At 42.1% G+C, this 15,855-nt stretch overlaps 1 protein-coding gene across 7 annotated transcripts in view; it reads left to right on the top strand.

Annotated features, from left to right (window-relative positions):
• DCAF6 (DDB1 and CUL4 associated factor 6) overlaps nt 1-15,855 on the top strand; it is a 569,725-nt gene that overhangs the window by 389,545 nt on the left and 164,325 nt on the right. For 4 of the 7 annotated variants that reach the window (XR_012232231.1, XM_073575570.1, XM_073575569.1 and 1 more), the window contains 2 exons: nt 6,385-6,592; nt 11,077-11,118. The exons of 2 other annotated variants lie outside the window; for them this stretch is intronic. Coding sequence is in view for 4 of the 5 variants with exons in the window: in XM_073575570.1 (XP_073431671.1) it covers nt 6,385-6,592; nt 11,077-11,118 (250 nt within the window). In the remaining variant the exon portion in view is untranslated. The remainder of the gene's footprint in view (nt 1-6,384; nt 6,593-11,076; nt 11,119-15,855) is intronic. One more of the 7 variants, XM_073575571.1, reaches the window with a different exon arrangement.

The raw sequence follows: 15,855 nt of genomic DNA, 5'->3' as shown, positions 1-15,855 counted from the left end.
TAGACACTGGTTTAAACCACCTCCTACACAAAGAAACATTGTTTGGGGGGTAGTGTAAATAAAAGGTGTTTGCACTGGCAGATCACTACTCTACAGACAGCCTGGAAGAGACAATATCATTCAGAAATTTGGAGCGAAGCAGCAACTTCAAGAATGTGAGTATTCTAAACCTAATGTCTGCCTGTCCTTTTTTAAATTTATGTACTAATGTCTTTTTTTTTCATTGCAGCATGTCTTCTGGGGAGGAATATACATCGGCCCGTGGTGAACTAGCCCAAGCAGAGCGTGAAGTGAGTATCTTCCTGCCCTACATTTTGGGTAAGTATTCGCTGCTGCATCTACAAATGTACCAAATTAATTTTTTTTCTTTTTCAGAACTCATCGGCCACGGTTTCGGAGGACGAACAGCAGGAGCAGCTAAATGCGGGCGGAGACGGCCTGTAAGTATAGACTGACTGTGAATGTCCTTTTTTTTTTTCCCCCCCCTCCTGCCTTTTTTTCTGTCCTGTTTTCCATCTTCAATCTTACTCCTTTTCTGTATCTTTTTCTATCTTTTTCATTTCCAAATCTTTCCAAGATTATGTTTGTTTCTTTTTTCTAGGCTCCACAACGGGACGAAGAAATGGCCTTGGACAACGACACCCTAATCAACTTGGTCCAGGAGCGAGTCCCGTTGTGGGACAGCCGTACAATGTGGTGACCCGGCGGCAGTGGAATGAGGTGGCCGCAGCGATGGATGACTGGGACAACGCCTCTCCCCGGGTCTGCAAGGATTTTCGTAAGTTTTTCAGTGCTGTGTGATGCGGCAGTTACCTTGGCCGTGATAACACAAGTGTGTGTGATGCTAGTGATTTTCTAGCATCACACACATTTGTGTTATCCTGACCAACAGTGCATTGTCTATTGTATTGCTGTGTGATGCGGCAGTCACCTTGGCCGTGATAACACAAGTGTGTGTGGTGCTAGTGATTTTCTAGCATCACACACATTTGTGTTATCCTGACCAACAGTGCATTGTCTATTGTATTGCTGTGTGATGCGGCAGTCACCTTGGCCGTGATAACACAAGTGTGTTTGATGCAAGTGATTTTCTAGAATCACACACATTTGTGTTATCCTGGTCAACAGTGCATTGTCTAATTTTCTTTATTTCTTTTTCCCACATTGAACTAAGTCAGAACCCGTTGGCACTCGATGAAGGACCGCTTCAACAGGGATGTTCGTCAGGAGGGTCAGGGTTGCAGTGGTGCTGCTGCAAGGACCAGAACAAAATACCGATACCATCGGGCGTTGGCGTTCCTAATACCTGTCCTTGCCACCAGAGCGTAAGTATTTTGTTGTATTGTATTGTGTTTTTTTTCTCTGTGCTTTTCTATTCCACAGGAGTTGGCTCTTTAACTATTGTAAATGCATGATAGTAATGTTTTTCTTTTCACAGCACCCTGCAACTGTCCCTGGAGCGGTCCTTCATCGAACGACCTCGGACCCGTCCCAGCCATCCGACAGCCAAGAAGCATCTTGCAGGTCAGCACCACAGACAGCTGGAGACCAGGAAGCTGGTCAATCAGGTGTTCCCCTGTCCCAGGTCTCTGCCACTGGTTTTGCGGGCACTTCCCGCCAACGGCAGAGGGCCTCGGACAGGAATGTCATGCCCGAGTTTCTTCACTTGAGCTTGGTCTTTCAGAATCGCCTCAAGGCGCTGTCAGACAGAGTGGAAAGCGGTTTTACCCTCATGGAACACCGCTTCCAGGCTGTCGACAGTCGCCTTGACCATCTGGAAGCCGACCTCAACAGACCAGCGCACCATTTTTTCCACCAAACTGAATGGGCCATGGCAGAACACCTTAGTCCAGATCTCCAGCTGACTGTGATACAGGCCTGCAACACTGCTTTCTTGCAGGCTATGCAGCAAAGTCAGTACGTGCAGCAGTCAGTGGTCTCATTTCCAACTGTGCCACCACTGACTCGCTTCACCTCACTACCGACTTCTGCTGCATTCCACTGCACGGCCACCTGCATTCCAAGCCAAGCCGGACACTACTACACCACCCCAAGGCTAAGTGCTGCTGGACACTCCACTGCCACCACCACGGCAAGTGCTGCTCCTGTCTGCACAGCCACCAGCATGCCTGGTGATATTCTTTTTTATGTAATAATTTTAAACATTTTTTCAATTTTAGATGATATGTGTATTGTGATAAATTAATAAATTTGTTTTATTTTATGAGTTATTTGTACTCCTTTTTCTTTTGTGTATATTGAATAGAGGATGGTGTTCAGTGCAAGGCATAGCTATTGTTACCTTGCCAGGTATCATAAAGAGTGATTTGAGGATGGTTTGTTTATACCATCATCATTTCACTCTTTGTGACACAAGGCCAGGGGATTCTAGATATACCTTGTAATTAACCACATCCTCTATTCAGTGTGTGGTGAATAAACTGAAGAGATGATGGAGAAAATACATGTCATATCTACAGTACCCTTGCCTCGTATCATAACTATTTATTACACCTGGGCAGGTTACTATACCTATGAGTTGTCATCTGCAGCGTCGCTTCAGTCTGCATTATCTATTGCACGCGGATTGTAGCGATGCTGGAGTTTAACTCATATGTGTGTTCACCTGCCCAGGTGTGATAACTTCACCATTACACCAGGCCTGGGGATTGTAGAAGTTGTATAAACTTTATCATCTCTCCAGTCTGCGTTCATACTCAAGCCACAGTGGTGATCCTACAAATAATATTTATACTCACAGGGTCAGGTGTCATAAAGAGTGAAGGATACTATTGCATCCCAAAATCACTATTTGTAACATCAGGCCAGGTGATACAAATATTAGTTGTTATAAAAGAAGAGTTCTCTAAGTTTTATATTGTTCCCTTTTCCCTTTTGTTCACCCTTCCTTCCCTTATGAAAAATTAATAAAAATTGTTTGAAAAGCAAATCTTAGTTGTATTATCTCCACCGTCGCTGCAAATTGAACACAAACTGGAGAGATGATAAAGGATCATACAACGTGTGTATGTAGTCATCTGATCAGGAGTCCTAGTAAATTCATGATGCACAAAACACAGCATCCTGAATTCACTGGGACACCTGGGCAGGTGATTATTGTATTGGAGTGTATAAAAACAGAGTGCACTTGGTAAAGGTATCAAAACAAGTTTTTTATTAAGATACAATAAAACAATTTTACACCATTTGATCTTGCCATTCCACACGTCCTACATCAGAGAGAAAGTAGGCCGCAAATTGGTCCCTCATTTGGCCAACTTCAACTGATGACCTCAGAGGGTACTGAGTGAATTCAGGCAATGGGTTTTCAGCTGGTTCATCGGGTTCAAAGTTAGGGTGCTCTTTAGCCATCACAAAATTGTGAAGAACCACACAGGCTTTCACCACCTCATCCAATGTTTCCATTTTAAGATTATTGGCTGTGCCGAGAATGCACCATCTGGAGACAAGAACACCAAAAGCACACTCTACAGTTCTTCGGGCCCTGGTCAGTCTGTAATTAAATTTTTTTTGGTGTGGTCCAAGTCTCGGCTGGAGTAGAGTTTCAGCAGGTTTTGGCACATTTGATAGGCCTTATACCCAACCATTACAAATGGATGTGGTGGACCTTCGGTGTCGGGAAGAGTCCTTGGCATGGGGAAATTGAAATGGTTGCCATGCAACTTCCAGCCCATGTCAGAGTTCTTAAAAGCCTGGGAGTCATTCCCACGGCCAAATGCCCCAATGTCCACTGCAACAAACAGTCTGCATCCGCAATGCCCATGAGTACTGTAGAAAAGTACTTTTTGTAGTTATAGTACTCCGATCCACTTCTTGCGGGTTTTATTTTCCAAATGTGCTTCCCATCCACCACTCCCAAACAGTTGGGGAAATTGCAGACTGTCCAAAATTTTTCAGCAATTTCTATCCACTTTTCCTCGGTGGGCAGGGGCATAAATTCTGGACAGAGAACATCCCACAAAGCCCGGCAGGTGTCCGCAACTATTCCCGACAAGGTGGATATTCCAAGCCGATACTGGAAGTGGAGTGAAGATAGGGTCTCTCCAGTAGCCAGGAATCTACCAAACAGAGCAAAAATTAATATTTGTCTAGGGTTTTTTAAAACAATAAAATAAAAAAATATTCGTACCTGGCATAACAATAATTCTGCAGGCTTTTGTTTACTACATGGCAGAACAATAATTCTGCAGGCTTTGGAATAGTACATGGCAGAACAAAAAAAATTATGCAGGCATTGGTTTGTAAATATTACATACCGTAATGTGACCAGGTGCTGTTCCTCAGGAGGAATTGCATGACAGAGCTGTGTGTCCTGTCTCCGGATGACTTCTTGAACACGAGCAAGCAAATCCCTGAAGCTTTTTTGGGACTTTCGGGTATAATCAGTAAATTTCTCCGGGTTTCCCTGGAGCTTGCTGTAGAAGGTGTGGTACGCTCCACGACTCTCACAGAGTTCAATAATTGGATGTATCCACAAACGCCGCTGCTGCAGTCTTCGCTGTCTCTCTTTCTCCCTCCCTTTGTTGCTGGCAAGCAAATGTAAAAGCCTGGGACAGCGTGATGTCCAGATCCAAGTTGAAGCGAAAACTCTTCCAGCGCAGATCCATGTTCACAAAGGAAAAAGCAACAAAATCTGAAGAATTCAGCTGTAAACAGGGTCTATATAAAGAATTCCCATGACTCACGCCCACTGATGTCCCATTGGTGGAGTCTGTTTCAAGAATTTTTCAAGGATTTTCCTCCTGTGAAATGTGACACCTAGAGAACGCATGCGCTTAAACGCTAACGCATGTAAAAACGCTTGATAACGCATACAAACACTGCTTTTTTTTGCCATCATGCGCATGTTGATGCGTCAAAAAATCGCTGCGTTTATATGCGTTTGCAAGCATTTTTTGCTTGCGTTTCATGTGCGCACAAAACGCTGTGCAAATGTGAAAGTAGCCTAAGAAAACTAAAACCTAAAAAAAAGTTGTAAAATAACAAAAAATATATAAGCATTTAAACCACACCCTTTTCCCCATCAAAAATAAAGAAATAAAAAAAACATTTTTGATATTTGTCTAAAAAAAGTCTGATCTATCAAAATATACAATTATTTAAATCGTATGTTAAACACAGAAAACAGAAGCAAAATCAGAACTCCCAAATTTCCAATTTTGTATCGCTGCAATGAAACTGCAGTGGAATTAAAAATGCAATTAAAAGCAATCAAAATGTCATAGGAATCCAAACATAGTATCCAATGTAAATATCTCCTCCATTGACAGCTACATTTAAAAATTTCAGATTTAAAAAAAAAAGTGACCTACAAATTTGTTTCCTTTTTTTTCACAAATTTCAGAATCTATTTTCACCACTCAAACACAAAAAATTAAGCAAGTTTTGTGTTTCCGTAATTGTACTGATGTTTTGAATCCTAATACCAGGTATTGTGTACTGCAAAATGAGCTCCATAAAAACAATGACGTAATTGCATTTTTTTTCCTCAATTTTATTGCGTTTGGGTTTTTTCTGGTTTTCCCGTAAATTGTATGGAAAAATGAATTCTACAAATACATTATTGTTCATTTGATAGACTAGATGGTTGCTATGTATTGAGATTGTATTTTATGTTTGAGGAAGGCCATTTGGCCAAAACATTACTCTAATTTTTGTCTCCTCACTGCTGTGATGTTTTCAATATTTTGGAATAAAGATTGAATTTTTACAAGGATCTCTGTGGTGCTTCTGATATCTTTGGATTTACTGCTGTTAATGTAAAGATTAATAGCCTAATTCAAAACTACAAGTCATCCCACCAAGTCTTCATAAGGTTATGTTGACAGGAAAATAAAAAAACATGATCGCTTTTTGAACACAGGGAGGAAAAAACAAAACCTCAAAAGTTTATAATTCTATTGTAATTATAGGGTTAAGTGATCTAGTTTGGTCTCTCTTTTTTCACACATGTAATGGAGTACTGCCAGCACTTAAGCACATTGACTTGGAGAGGCAGGGATTTTGTAGGAATCAATGATTCTTTATCACCTCAAGCCACAAACATACGGTACATTGTTAGGTATCTACGTTTTGGTGCAATGTGGGTATTATAAAATTTATTCTTTAATTTTTTGATACAGGTCTTATACGGTATGTTAAATGTGTGAACATTGTAGAAACAGCAAAAAGATTAGCTGTGAACTATGTATATGATAAATACTAACAAGTATGTTGGTTGCCACTTTGGTAGAAAGGGGGTCTCATTATTGGGAACACTTATTGCAGATGGGGTTTGTCCAGACTTAAGCATTTCTTTTAGCTCTATGTGCCTGAATTCTGACTTATATTATATTTACATTATTTTTTACAACTTTTCTGTAGCTGCAGCACAAAATTTAAATGATCATCAAGAAAAAAACACTAAGGAAAGCCAAAGGTCACCAAATGCAACCTTGGATGCAGAAGTTCTTCCAGAAACTTCTCAAAATCTGCCACCAACAGAGACTCATTCTGGAATTTCTGAGCACCATGAAGCAGATAGTGATGATGATACAGTCCGGTTACCACCGAGAGCACAGTCACAAAACAGGTCAGTCAAAATCAGATATCAGTCTTTAGTCATTCGACACTGGCTTAATTCACGCTCCACAGTATGGTGTTCAAATTCATCTTCTGTCTGGGTTCAGTGTGGTGTTTGACACTCCAGGGTGAAGCTGACTATGAACCGGATTGTAGAACTAATTTGGGACATTACCAGGAGACTTTGGCTATTACTGCACTTGGAGGTGCTGTTGCTATGTCATATTCTAGGAAATTAAGAGCGGTCTAGCATTAAGCTCCTCCAGAACGTAAAGATAGTTTGGCATAGCGAAGTTGGGTGTCTTGACGTGGTTTAATGTTGTAGATTCTTTCATAAAACCGTTCAAGACCGGTTCTGACCAGACACATTTTCGCGTTTTTTTTCAGATATGTGGTTTAAAGAACCCTACATTTTTTTCTCATTCAGATATTCAAGTCATTATTTTTTTTTTCAATGCAGCCTATTGGTAGTATAGAAGGGCTGTTTTGGTATCATGACTCAGCAGCTCTTAAGGACTGACCTGGATTGGAGTAGTGTTATTGCAACCAATAGGGGCAGTGTCGACAGGTTGTTTAGTCAATCATTGCCAGGGGTCGGTACACAGGAGCAGCTATGGAATCTCGTGGATAAGCAGCAGGTGAAAGAAAGCTTGACTAGAGGCTGGTAGTTGAATAATCTTGGAAGGAAATGCAATGCCAGGTTTAAATAGGATGTTCAATCAGGGTGGAGACAATCGGGAACAACACAGGTACAAGTTTTTGTGTTAGTATGGAACTGTCCAGTGTGCTGAATAGCTCAGAGAGAAGAGCTGGCACCTAGTGCACAAGAACTGCTGGTTTTGAGTCTTGACACCATCTCTCCCCTATATACAGTTATCACATTACCAATGTGTATGGAGAAGAAATTGCAATCAGCACTTACTATTACTGCATATAAAGTGCTTGCTAATCGCTGAGTATGCAGTGATTGCGTCGAACGCAACGTGTTGCAATTTGTTAAGGTCCTGCATCGTCAAAACGACGCATGCAGACACATCTGCATACATCCGCACAGCCTGCGTACCCATTGTTGAAGATAGGTACGCAGCTCGCATGCAGACGTAGGCGGAGCTGACGGAGGAGGTGCAGCAGTGGGCAGAGCTTCACGGAGTAAGTCCGCAGCTCTGCCAAACGCTAGTGTGAAAGTAGCCTAATGCTTTGCACCTTGTAGCATACCATCTGCATCTGCTCTCACAAAGTCTTCTCTTCATGGTAGACTTATATACTGAACCTACTTCCCGGATAGTGTTCTGCATCATCTACCACTGTTGTCTTCCATGGATATCCAGGCCTTTTCTTCTTTTTCCCATCTTAATGATGGTCTGTTTCTCTCCCATTAAAGAGGTTTTGAGATAATTGTTAACTTAGTTTTGGTAGCTTGAAAAAGAGGCAAGTATATATGAAAGAGCTGTAATTCTCAAACCCTTACTTCAACTAGGATGTGAGTACGCTCACATTAAAGCTGAGAGTCTGCACTTTAAACCCATATTGATTGTATAACTGTACCTTTAATATATTTTGGCAAACTGCTAAAATACCAAAACTTGTCACTGTCCAAAAATTTCTCGATGTAACTGTATATTCCTGTATTTCTCAGTATTGAGGACAATACACTACTGTATATTGAGGGCATTAATCTGGACTACCATATATCCTAAACTCCACTTGTTTAAATGCAGTTCCAAACTTACATGAAACCTCCACCATAGTTCACTTTTGCCTGCAGACTTTCCAGCCCTTCAACAAACAACTTCTCCTACAGTAAAATATTTCAGATTTAGACTCATCAGTCCAGGACACCTTTTTCCATTTTGCCCCTCAGATCTTATGTATTTATGCATATGCGAGTCACTTGGCCTTATTTCCTTGTGACGTTATTGCTTTTTGGCAGAAAGTCTTCTATGAAAACCACTTCTGGTCAGATTTTTATCAACAGTAGGTTGCTGTATCTGGGCCCCACTGGTTGCTGACAGTTCTGTGCTGATGGCGCTGATGGAGATCATAGATTTCGAAGGGAAGTAAGCACAATGTTTGTTCTGCTGGATCAAGTTTCCTTGGTCGACCTCTGCATCTACAGTCCTTAGCGTTGCTTTTTTCTTGGTGGTTTTTCAAAAAGACTTCAAAAGCACACCAGTCTGCTTTAAAATCTTTTCCCGGGAGAGACCTTACTGATGCAGTATAACTTATGTTTTGTTGCTGTGCTCAGTCTTGTCATGTTATATGATGAAACACCTAAATTTACAATCCATGCAGTAAGGCTTAAATGCATTAACAAGCAATTCCACCAGTAAGGCGCATTAGGACTCCTTAATGAACTTATTGCTGTTTTGGAGATATATTGATATTTATTATGCTCCACAAGCTCTGACTTCACTTTTGTGTTTAGCTTTATACAGGAGACTTACTCAGATATAACACTATCGATTACCTTACTTCCTAGACCATTTGCTTAGACTTTTTGTGCGCACTACATGCACTTAGATTTAATCCTTCTAACTTACATATATTTCATCAAGATTCCTACTATGTATTCATTTCTGCTCTGTAGGTGTCTGCTGATTTTTTTTACTTTTACCTGTGGTGTCTCATTTTTCTTAGGCTGTGTGCACACGTGGCGATTTTTAAGCGTTTTTGCCTCGATTTTCGGCGCGAAAACGCTTAAAAATCGTGTACAGAACGCACCCCATGCATTCCTATGGCATTCCGCACATGCTGTGCTAATGCTGCGCTTTTTTCCGCGGCGGAATCGCATCGCGGAAAAAATCGCAGCATGCTCATTCTTTTGTGCGGAATCGCAAAGAATTGCCGCGATTCCGCACCCATAGGAATGCATGAGAATCACTTACTTCCCGCATGTGGCTATGCCCACCATGCGGGAAGTTAAGCGTCTCATGTGCGGTAGGTACCCACGGTGTGGAGGAGAGGAGACTGTCCTCCAGGCCCTGGGTACCATACCCCTGTAAAAAAAAGAAAAAAAGGAAAAAAATCGGGGTATATTTACCTTCCGATGTCCCGCGCTGCATTCCCGGCCTAGCGTACCCAGTAATGCCTTGCGGCACGGTCCAGTGATGACGTAGTCTCGCGTGACTCTAGCGGTCTCGCGAGATCGCTATAGCAACGCGAGACTACGTCATCACAGGTCTCGCAAGGCATTACTGGGAACGCTGAGGCCCGGGAATGCAGCGCGGGACGCCGGAAGGTAAATATACCCCGATTTTTTATTTTTTTTTTAGCATTTTAACATCCTATCTTTTACTATTGATGCTGCATAGGCGGCCTCAATAGTAAAAACCTGGTCACACTTGTCAAACACTATGTTTGACGAGTGTGACCAACCTGTCAATCACTTTCCAAGCGATGCTTCAAATCGCTTGGAAAGTGCTTGAATAACGCACGCGAAAATCGCGGCAAAATCGCCATCATAATCGCGGTGAAATCGCGTGGAAAAAACCGCGCGATTTCTGGGAAGGAGTCCGGTTTTTAGTGAGCGTTTTAAAACGCTACGCTACGTGTGCACATAGCCTTACATGGTTTTTAATATTGCCTGTGTGTAAATATTAAATAAAAATGTATAATGATTTTAATGGCTTGAATTTTCCCTTTCTTGGTGTTGCATGTTATATGACCTGTGAAATTCTAGTGTCTTCCACAACCTCACCTTTGTAGCAGAGTTTGGATATTACTTACCCATACTTGAACTTCTTGCTGCTGCCAGTTAATGACTGGGTTTCACCTAAATATGAAAATGATGATCATAATCACCTGTTTGGCTTTATTAGCTACTTATAGCTCTTACTATACTTCCACAAAATCCGTGACACTTGTGCAGGGGTACTAAGAATTGATGTTGCTTTGGAGGCAAAGTGTGGTCACATCACATATGGATTGGATTAAGAAGGAATTAACTTTGCATTTTAATTATTCAAAAAATTATGTATTATTGCTTCTATTTTTAAAGCATTCCTGCTTTTCATCATTTTCCACACCTCCATAAAACTTTTGTGCTGTATGGTACATATTATTTGTAGTGTGCGTGTGTATTTATATAACGTTGCATTGCATTGATATGGGTTAATAAACAAAACACACTTTTTTTTCCCACCTTTTTTTTATCAGCGGACTTAAGGTGCTGTATAGCCTTCATTTTGTTTATCTGATACAGCTTTATGTAATTCCTGGTATTGCAACTCACTTCAGGTAAATCCTATTCAAGTGAATACTAACTACAGCCAATAGCAAAAGCTGCTGTGCTTGGCAAACATTCAAGGGGACATGGGCTTTCTGGCAATTGAGTGGTGGGAGTTTGACCACCAAATATCTGACCTGATCGCCTACCCTATGGATAAGGCTATCTGTATTGTAGTCTAGGAAAATCCAATATACATGGCACAAAGTGATTTATTAGGAAACTTTCTTTATTGGTTTTTAGTAATCTATGTCTTCTCATCCTGACAGATTAAGTGTCGGAGGGCCATCAGTAAGTGATAGATTAACAAGGTAATTTCTATACATTTTGACTGGTAAGGTGTAACTAACAAGTTTGCTGCATGAGTTTTAAAGAGTAACACAAATATAGTCTAAAAGCTTGAACTTTATAGGGTAAGAAATGATTTGCTAACATGCAAATATTTTGTTGTTTTTTTTTTATACCGTAAACTTTTTTTTCTTTGCTATATATATAACATGAGTATTTGTTGTTTTATTAAAAGCACTGAAGTTAACCTGAGTCTTTTAGGATTTTTATATACGGTATATATGTTTGTTTTTTTTTAATTAGAAATAAAGCTTAGACAATATTGGTAATATAATACTTTCCACTGAATACCAGACTGGTAAGCATAAGGGTACTGTCACACCTAGCGATGTACCAGCGATCCCGACCAGCGATATGACGCGGTCAGGATCGCTGGTACATCGCTAAGTGGTCGCTAGTGAGCTGCCACACAGGCAGATCTCACTAGCGACATCGCTGGGGACGGGGGTCGCTACTTACCTGTCACACCAGGCGATCCTGCGTCCTCCCGCCCGGCTCCACGCGTCGCTCGTCGTCACAGCAGGAAGTGCCGCACGAAGCTGACGACGAGAAACAGTCCAGGACGTTCTCGCGCGATCAGCGATAACCAGCGGGGGAGCGGGTTGTAGGTAAGTATCAGACATAGCGATATCGCTAGCAATATCGCTATAACGTCACTAGTTATAGCGATATTGCTAGCGATATCTCTTAGTGTGACAGGCCCTTAAGTAGCATCCCCTTCCAAATGTTATCTTATGTAGTGTTAATGTCAAGCTCACGCCCTGACTGGTGGTCGGGAGCCAGGGGGTTGTGGCCCCACTGTGCCACAAACCAGACTACCCTGGAAGGGGTGTGACTACGACAGCTGCCTTGGTTTTCGCTGGAGCCTCTGATGGTGAGGTCAGGCTTGTGCGGCAGGCAACTGCCAGGTGCCACTCCAGGGTGGTGTCTGGCTGTGGCTGCTGATCCCACATGGGGAGACGGTGGCACGGCTGAGACACTGGCAGGCGGTCACGGCTGAGACACAGGGCAGGCAGGAGTGGTATATGAAGAAACAGGTAAAGACCTGTTCACACAGCAGGTGCAGGTACTGGAACAGGCAGAACGGAGTGGAGTATGATGGAACAGGTTTGGACCTGTTTACACAGCAGGTGCAGGTACAGATATAGGCAGGAAGGAGTGGAGTATGACGGGACAGTTTTGGACCTGTTCACACACGAGATGCGGGTACAGACCAGACAGGAAAGAGTGGAGTATGAAGCAACAGGTTTGGACCTTTTCACACAGGAGGAGAACCGCAAGGCTGCAGAGAAGAGCTGGAAAGCAGCAAGAGGTTCTGCAGCAGCAGAAGCAGGACAAGGCAGAAACGCAAGAGTGCGGAACACAAGCAGGGAAGACACAAGGAAAGACACAGCAGGGAAGGAAGCCAAAGACAGGGAGACAGGCAGATAGAGGTAGGACAGAGTTTGATCAAATTTCAAAATTGTGCATTGTGATTGGTGTTTGATACCTTTTAATCTCGGCAATCCATATGGTATCTAGCTTTGATAAAGACAGCAGTTGCGGTCGAAACGCGTCGCTTGTCCTCACGTGCTGTGTGATGTCTGAGAAGCTGTTCATGTTTTTATTACGGATGGAATAAAGTATTACATTTTTATACTTTGTGGAGCTGGAACAATTTTTGGGATTTTTCATGTGATCGATTCTCATCAGGACGGAGTTCCGAGCACCCTCTATCAAACGGTAAGCTGGCTTTTCTTTTTCTATTTTGAGGACAAAGTTCAGACAAGGCAATAGTGCGAGATGAGGAACAGAACCAAGGACACAGGTACCAGAGTATAGACAGATACAAAGCAAGGCTAGGAGCTACAGCACAGGGACCAGGAAATACTGCCTCCTGGAGCGCGGCAAGACAAGTACAAGGCAAGGCTAGGGCAAAGATACAGAAATCAGGATATTCTGCCTCCTGGAGGGCAGACAGAGAGAGTACCAAGCAAATCTAGGAGTAGGACCTCCAGAAACAGAGCAAGACCTGGCAGCTCGAAAGCAAGACACTAACTGAGTTAACACGTTGCACAGGCAAGGTTCCAGTGGGTGAAGCTGCCCTAAATACTATAGAGCTCTTGGTAATTGGTCAGGAACACATTAGACAGGTGCACCCTGACTTCATAAGAACCAGAGAGTTCTAGGACCGCCCCCCTATACACACAGCCAGGAAACATGCACAGAGCAGACAGGAGACAGAGCATGGAGCCTGGCAATAGACAGAAATCACAGCATTGCCTGGAGCAGTGAGAAAGTTGATGAGTGGGGAATAGGAGGCCATGCAGCGATGCCAGCAGAGTTGTTAGTTAAGTGGGCCAAAGAACTAAACATAAACCCAAAGGTGCGTTGGTAGTGTGGAATACATAGGATAAAACATAGTAGAAAAGGAAGACAAAGGAACGTCAATTGGAAACTATAGAGCCATTTTGAAATCCAATATTGCAATTAAGTTTAGGAGTCGTGAAAAGATAAGACACGGTTAGTAAGTCTAGGTTGTGCAACAAAGGTGAGTGTTCTGCCCTCTGAATATAGGGCAAATATGTTTGCATTATGTGCTGGTTTAGTTAGCACCATTTAGTGGTGGCTGAATTCATAGCTGTGTCTTAAATAGCTTTACAGCCTGTGTCTTTAATAGAGTGATGCATTGTGTGATTGAAGCAAAGTATTCTGGGATGAGGGAGATGCAATTTTCTTCTATGTATATCATAGGACGCACGTTGTTTACTTGTCCTCCTGTAACTTCCCTTACTTGTTTGTTATCCGGGTAAAGCATATCTGGTAAGATTAATATCTTTCTTGCAATGCAGTTTTGTTCAGAGATGTTACTAAATGTATGGCAGCCAGTGCACAGCAGATGTAATTAGACACCTGTGTATTCCATGTGAAGTTTGCATCCCAGTGTACTTCCTGTAATTGTGCTAGCTGTGTGATCATCTCCCCAATACTTATCCATGTCGTTTTTATTCTTTATACAGTTGTGGCCAAAAGTTTTGACACCCCTGCAATTCTGTCAGATAATACTCAGTTTCTTCCTGAAAATGATTGCAAACACAAATTCTTTGGTACTATTATCTTCATTTAATTTGTCTTAAATGAAAAAACACAAAAAGAATTGTCCTAAAGCCAAATTGGATATAATTCCACACCAAACATAAAAAAGAGGGTGGACAAAAGTATTGGCACTGTTCGAAAAATCATGTGATGCTTCTCTAATTTGTGTAATTAACAGCACCTGTAACTTACCTGTGGCACCTAACAGGTGTTGGCAATAACTAAATCACACTTGCAGCCAGTTGACATGGATTAAAGTTGACTCAACCTCTGTCCTGTGTCCTTGTGTGTACCACATTGAGGATGGAGAAAAGAAAGAAGACCAAAGAACAGTCTGAGGACATGAGAAACCAAATTGTGAGGAAGCATGAGCAATCTCAAGGCTACAAGTCCATCTCCAAAGACCTGAATGTTCCTGTGTCTACCGTGCGCAGTGTCATCAAGAAGTTTAAAGCCCATGGCACTGTGGCTAACCTCCCTAGATGTGGACGGAAAAGAAAAATTGACAAGAGATTTCAACGCAAGATTGTTCGGATGTTGGATAAAGAACCTCGACTGACATCCAAACGAGTTCAAGCTGCCCTGCAGTCCGAGGGTACAACAGTGTCAACTCGTACTATCCGTCGGCGTCTGAATGAAAAGGGACTGTATGGTAGGAGACCCAGGAAGACCACACTTCTTACCCCGAGACACCAAAAAGCCAGGCTGGAGTTTGCCAAAACTTACCTGAAAAAGCCTAAAACGTTTTGGAAGAATGTTCTCTGGTCAGATGAGACAAAAGTAGAGCTTTTTGGGCAAAGGCATCAACATAGAGTTTACAGGAGAAAAAAAGAGGCATTCAAAGAAAAGAACACGGTCCCTACAGTCAAACATGGCGGAGGTTCCCTGATGTTTTGGGGATGCTTTGCTGCCTCTGGCACTGGACTGCTTGACCGTGTACATGGCATTATGAAGTCTGAAGACTACCAACAAATTTTGCAGCATAATGTAGGGCCCAGTGTGAGAAAGCTGGGTCTCCCTCAGAGGTCATGGGTCTTCCAGCAGGACAATGACCCAAAACACACTTCAAAGAGCACTAGAAAATGGTTTGAGAGAAAGCACTGGAGACTTCTAAGGTGGCCAGCAATGAGTCCAGACCTGAATCCCATAGAACACCTGTGGAAAGATCTAAAAATGGCAATTTGGAGAAGGCGCCCTTCAAATATCAGGGACCTGGAGCAGTTTGCCAAAGAAGAATGGTCTAAAATTCCAGCAGAGCATTGTAAGAAACTCATTGATGGTTACCGGAAGCGGTTGGTCGCAGTTATTTTGGCTAAAGGTTGTGCAACCAAGTATTAGGCTTAGGGTGCCAATACTTTTGTCTGGCCCATTTTTGGAGTTTTGTGTGAAATGATCAATTTTTTGCTTCATTCTCTTTTGTGTTTTTTCATTTAAGACAAATTAAATAATACCAAGATAATACCAAAGAATTTTGTGTTTGCAATCATTTTCAGGAAGAAACTGAGTATTATCTGACAGAATTGCAGGGGTGTCAATACTTTTGGCCACAACTGTAGTTTTACCGCATGTTCTATACTCTAAACTAATAAACAAGTTAGACTACAGAGAACAGTCTGCTTATTTTG

The sequence above is a fragment of the Dendrobates tinctorius genome, unplaced genomic scaffold (genome assembly GCF_039654945.1).
Source record: "Dendrobates tinctorius isolate UK_male_01 unplaced genomic scaffold, ASM3965494v1 ptg000045l, whole genome shotgun sequence".
Classification (NCBI taxonomy): Eukaryota; Metazoa; Chordata; class Amphibia; order Anura; family Dendrobatidae; genus Dendrobates; species Dendrobates tinctorius.
This window is presented reverse-complemented; position numbering and strand designations above follow the sequence as displayed.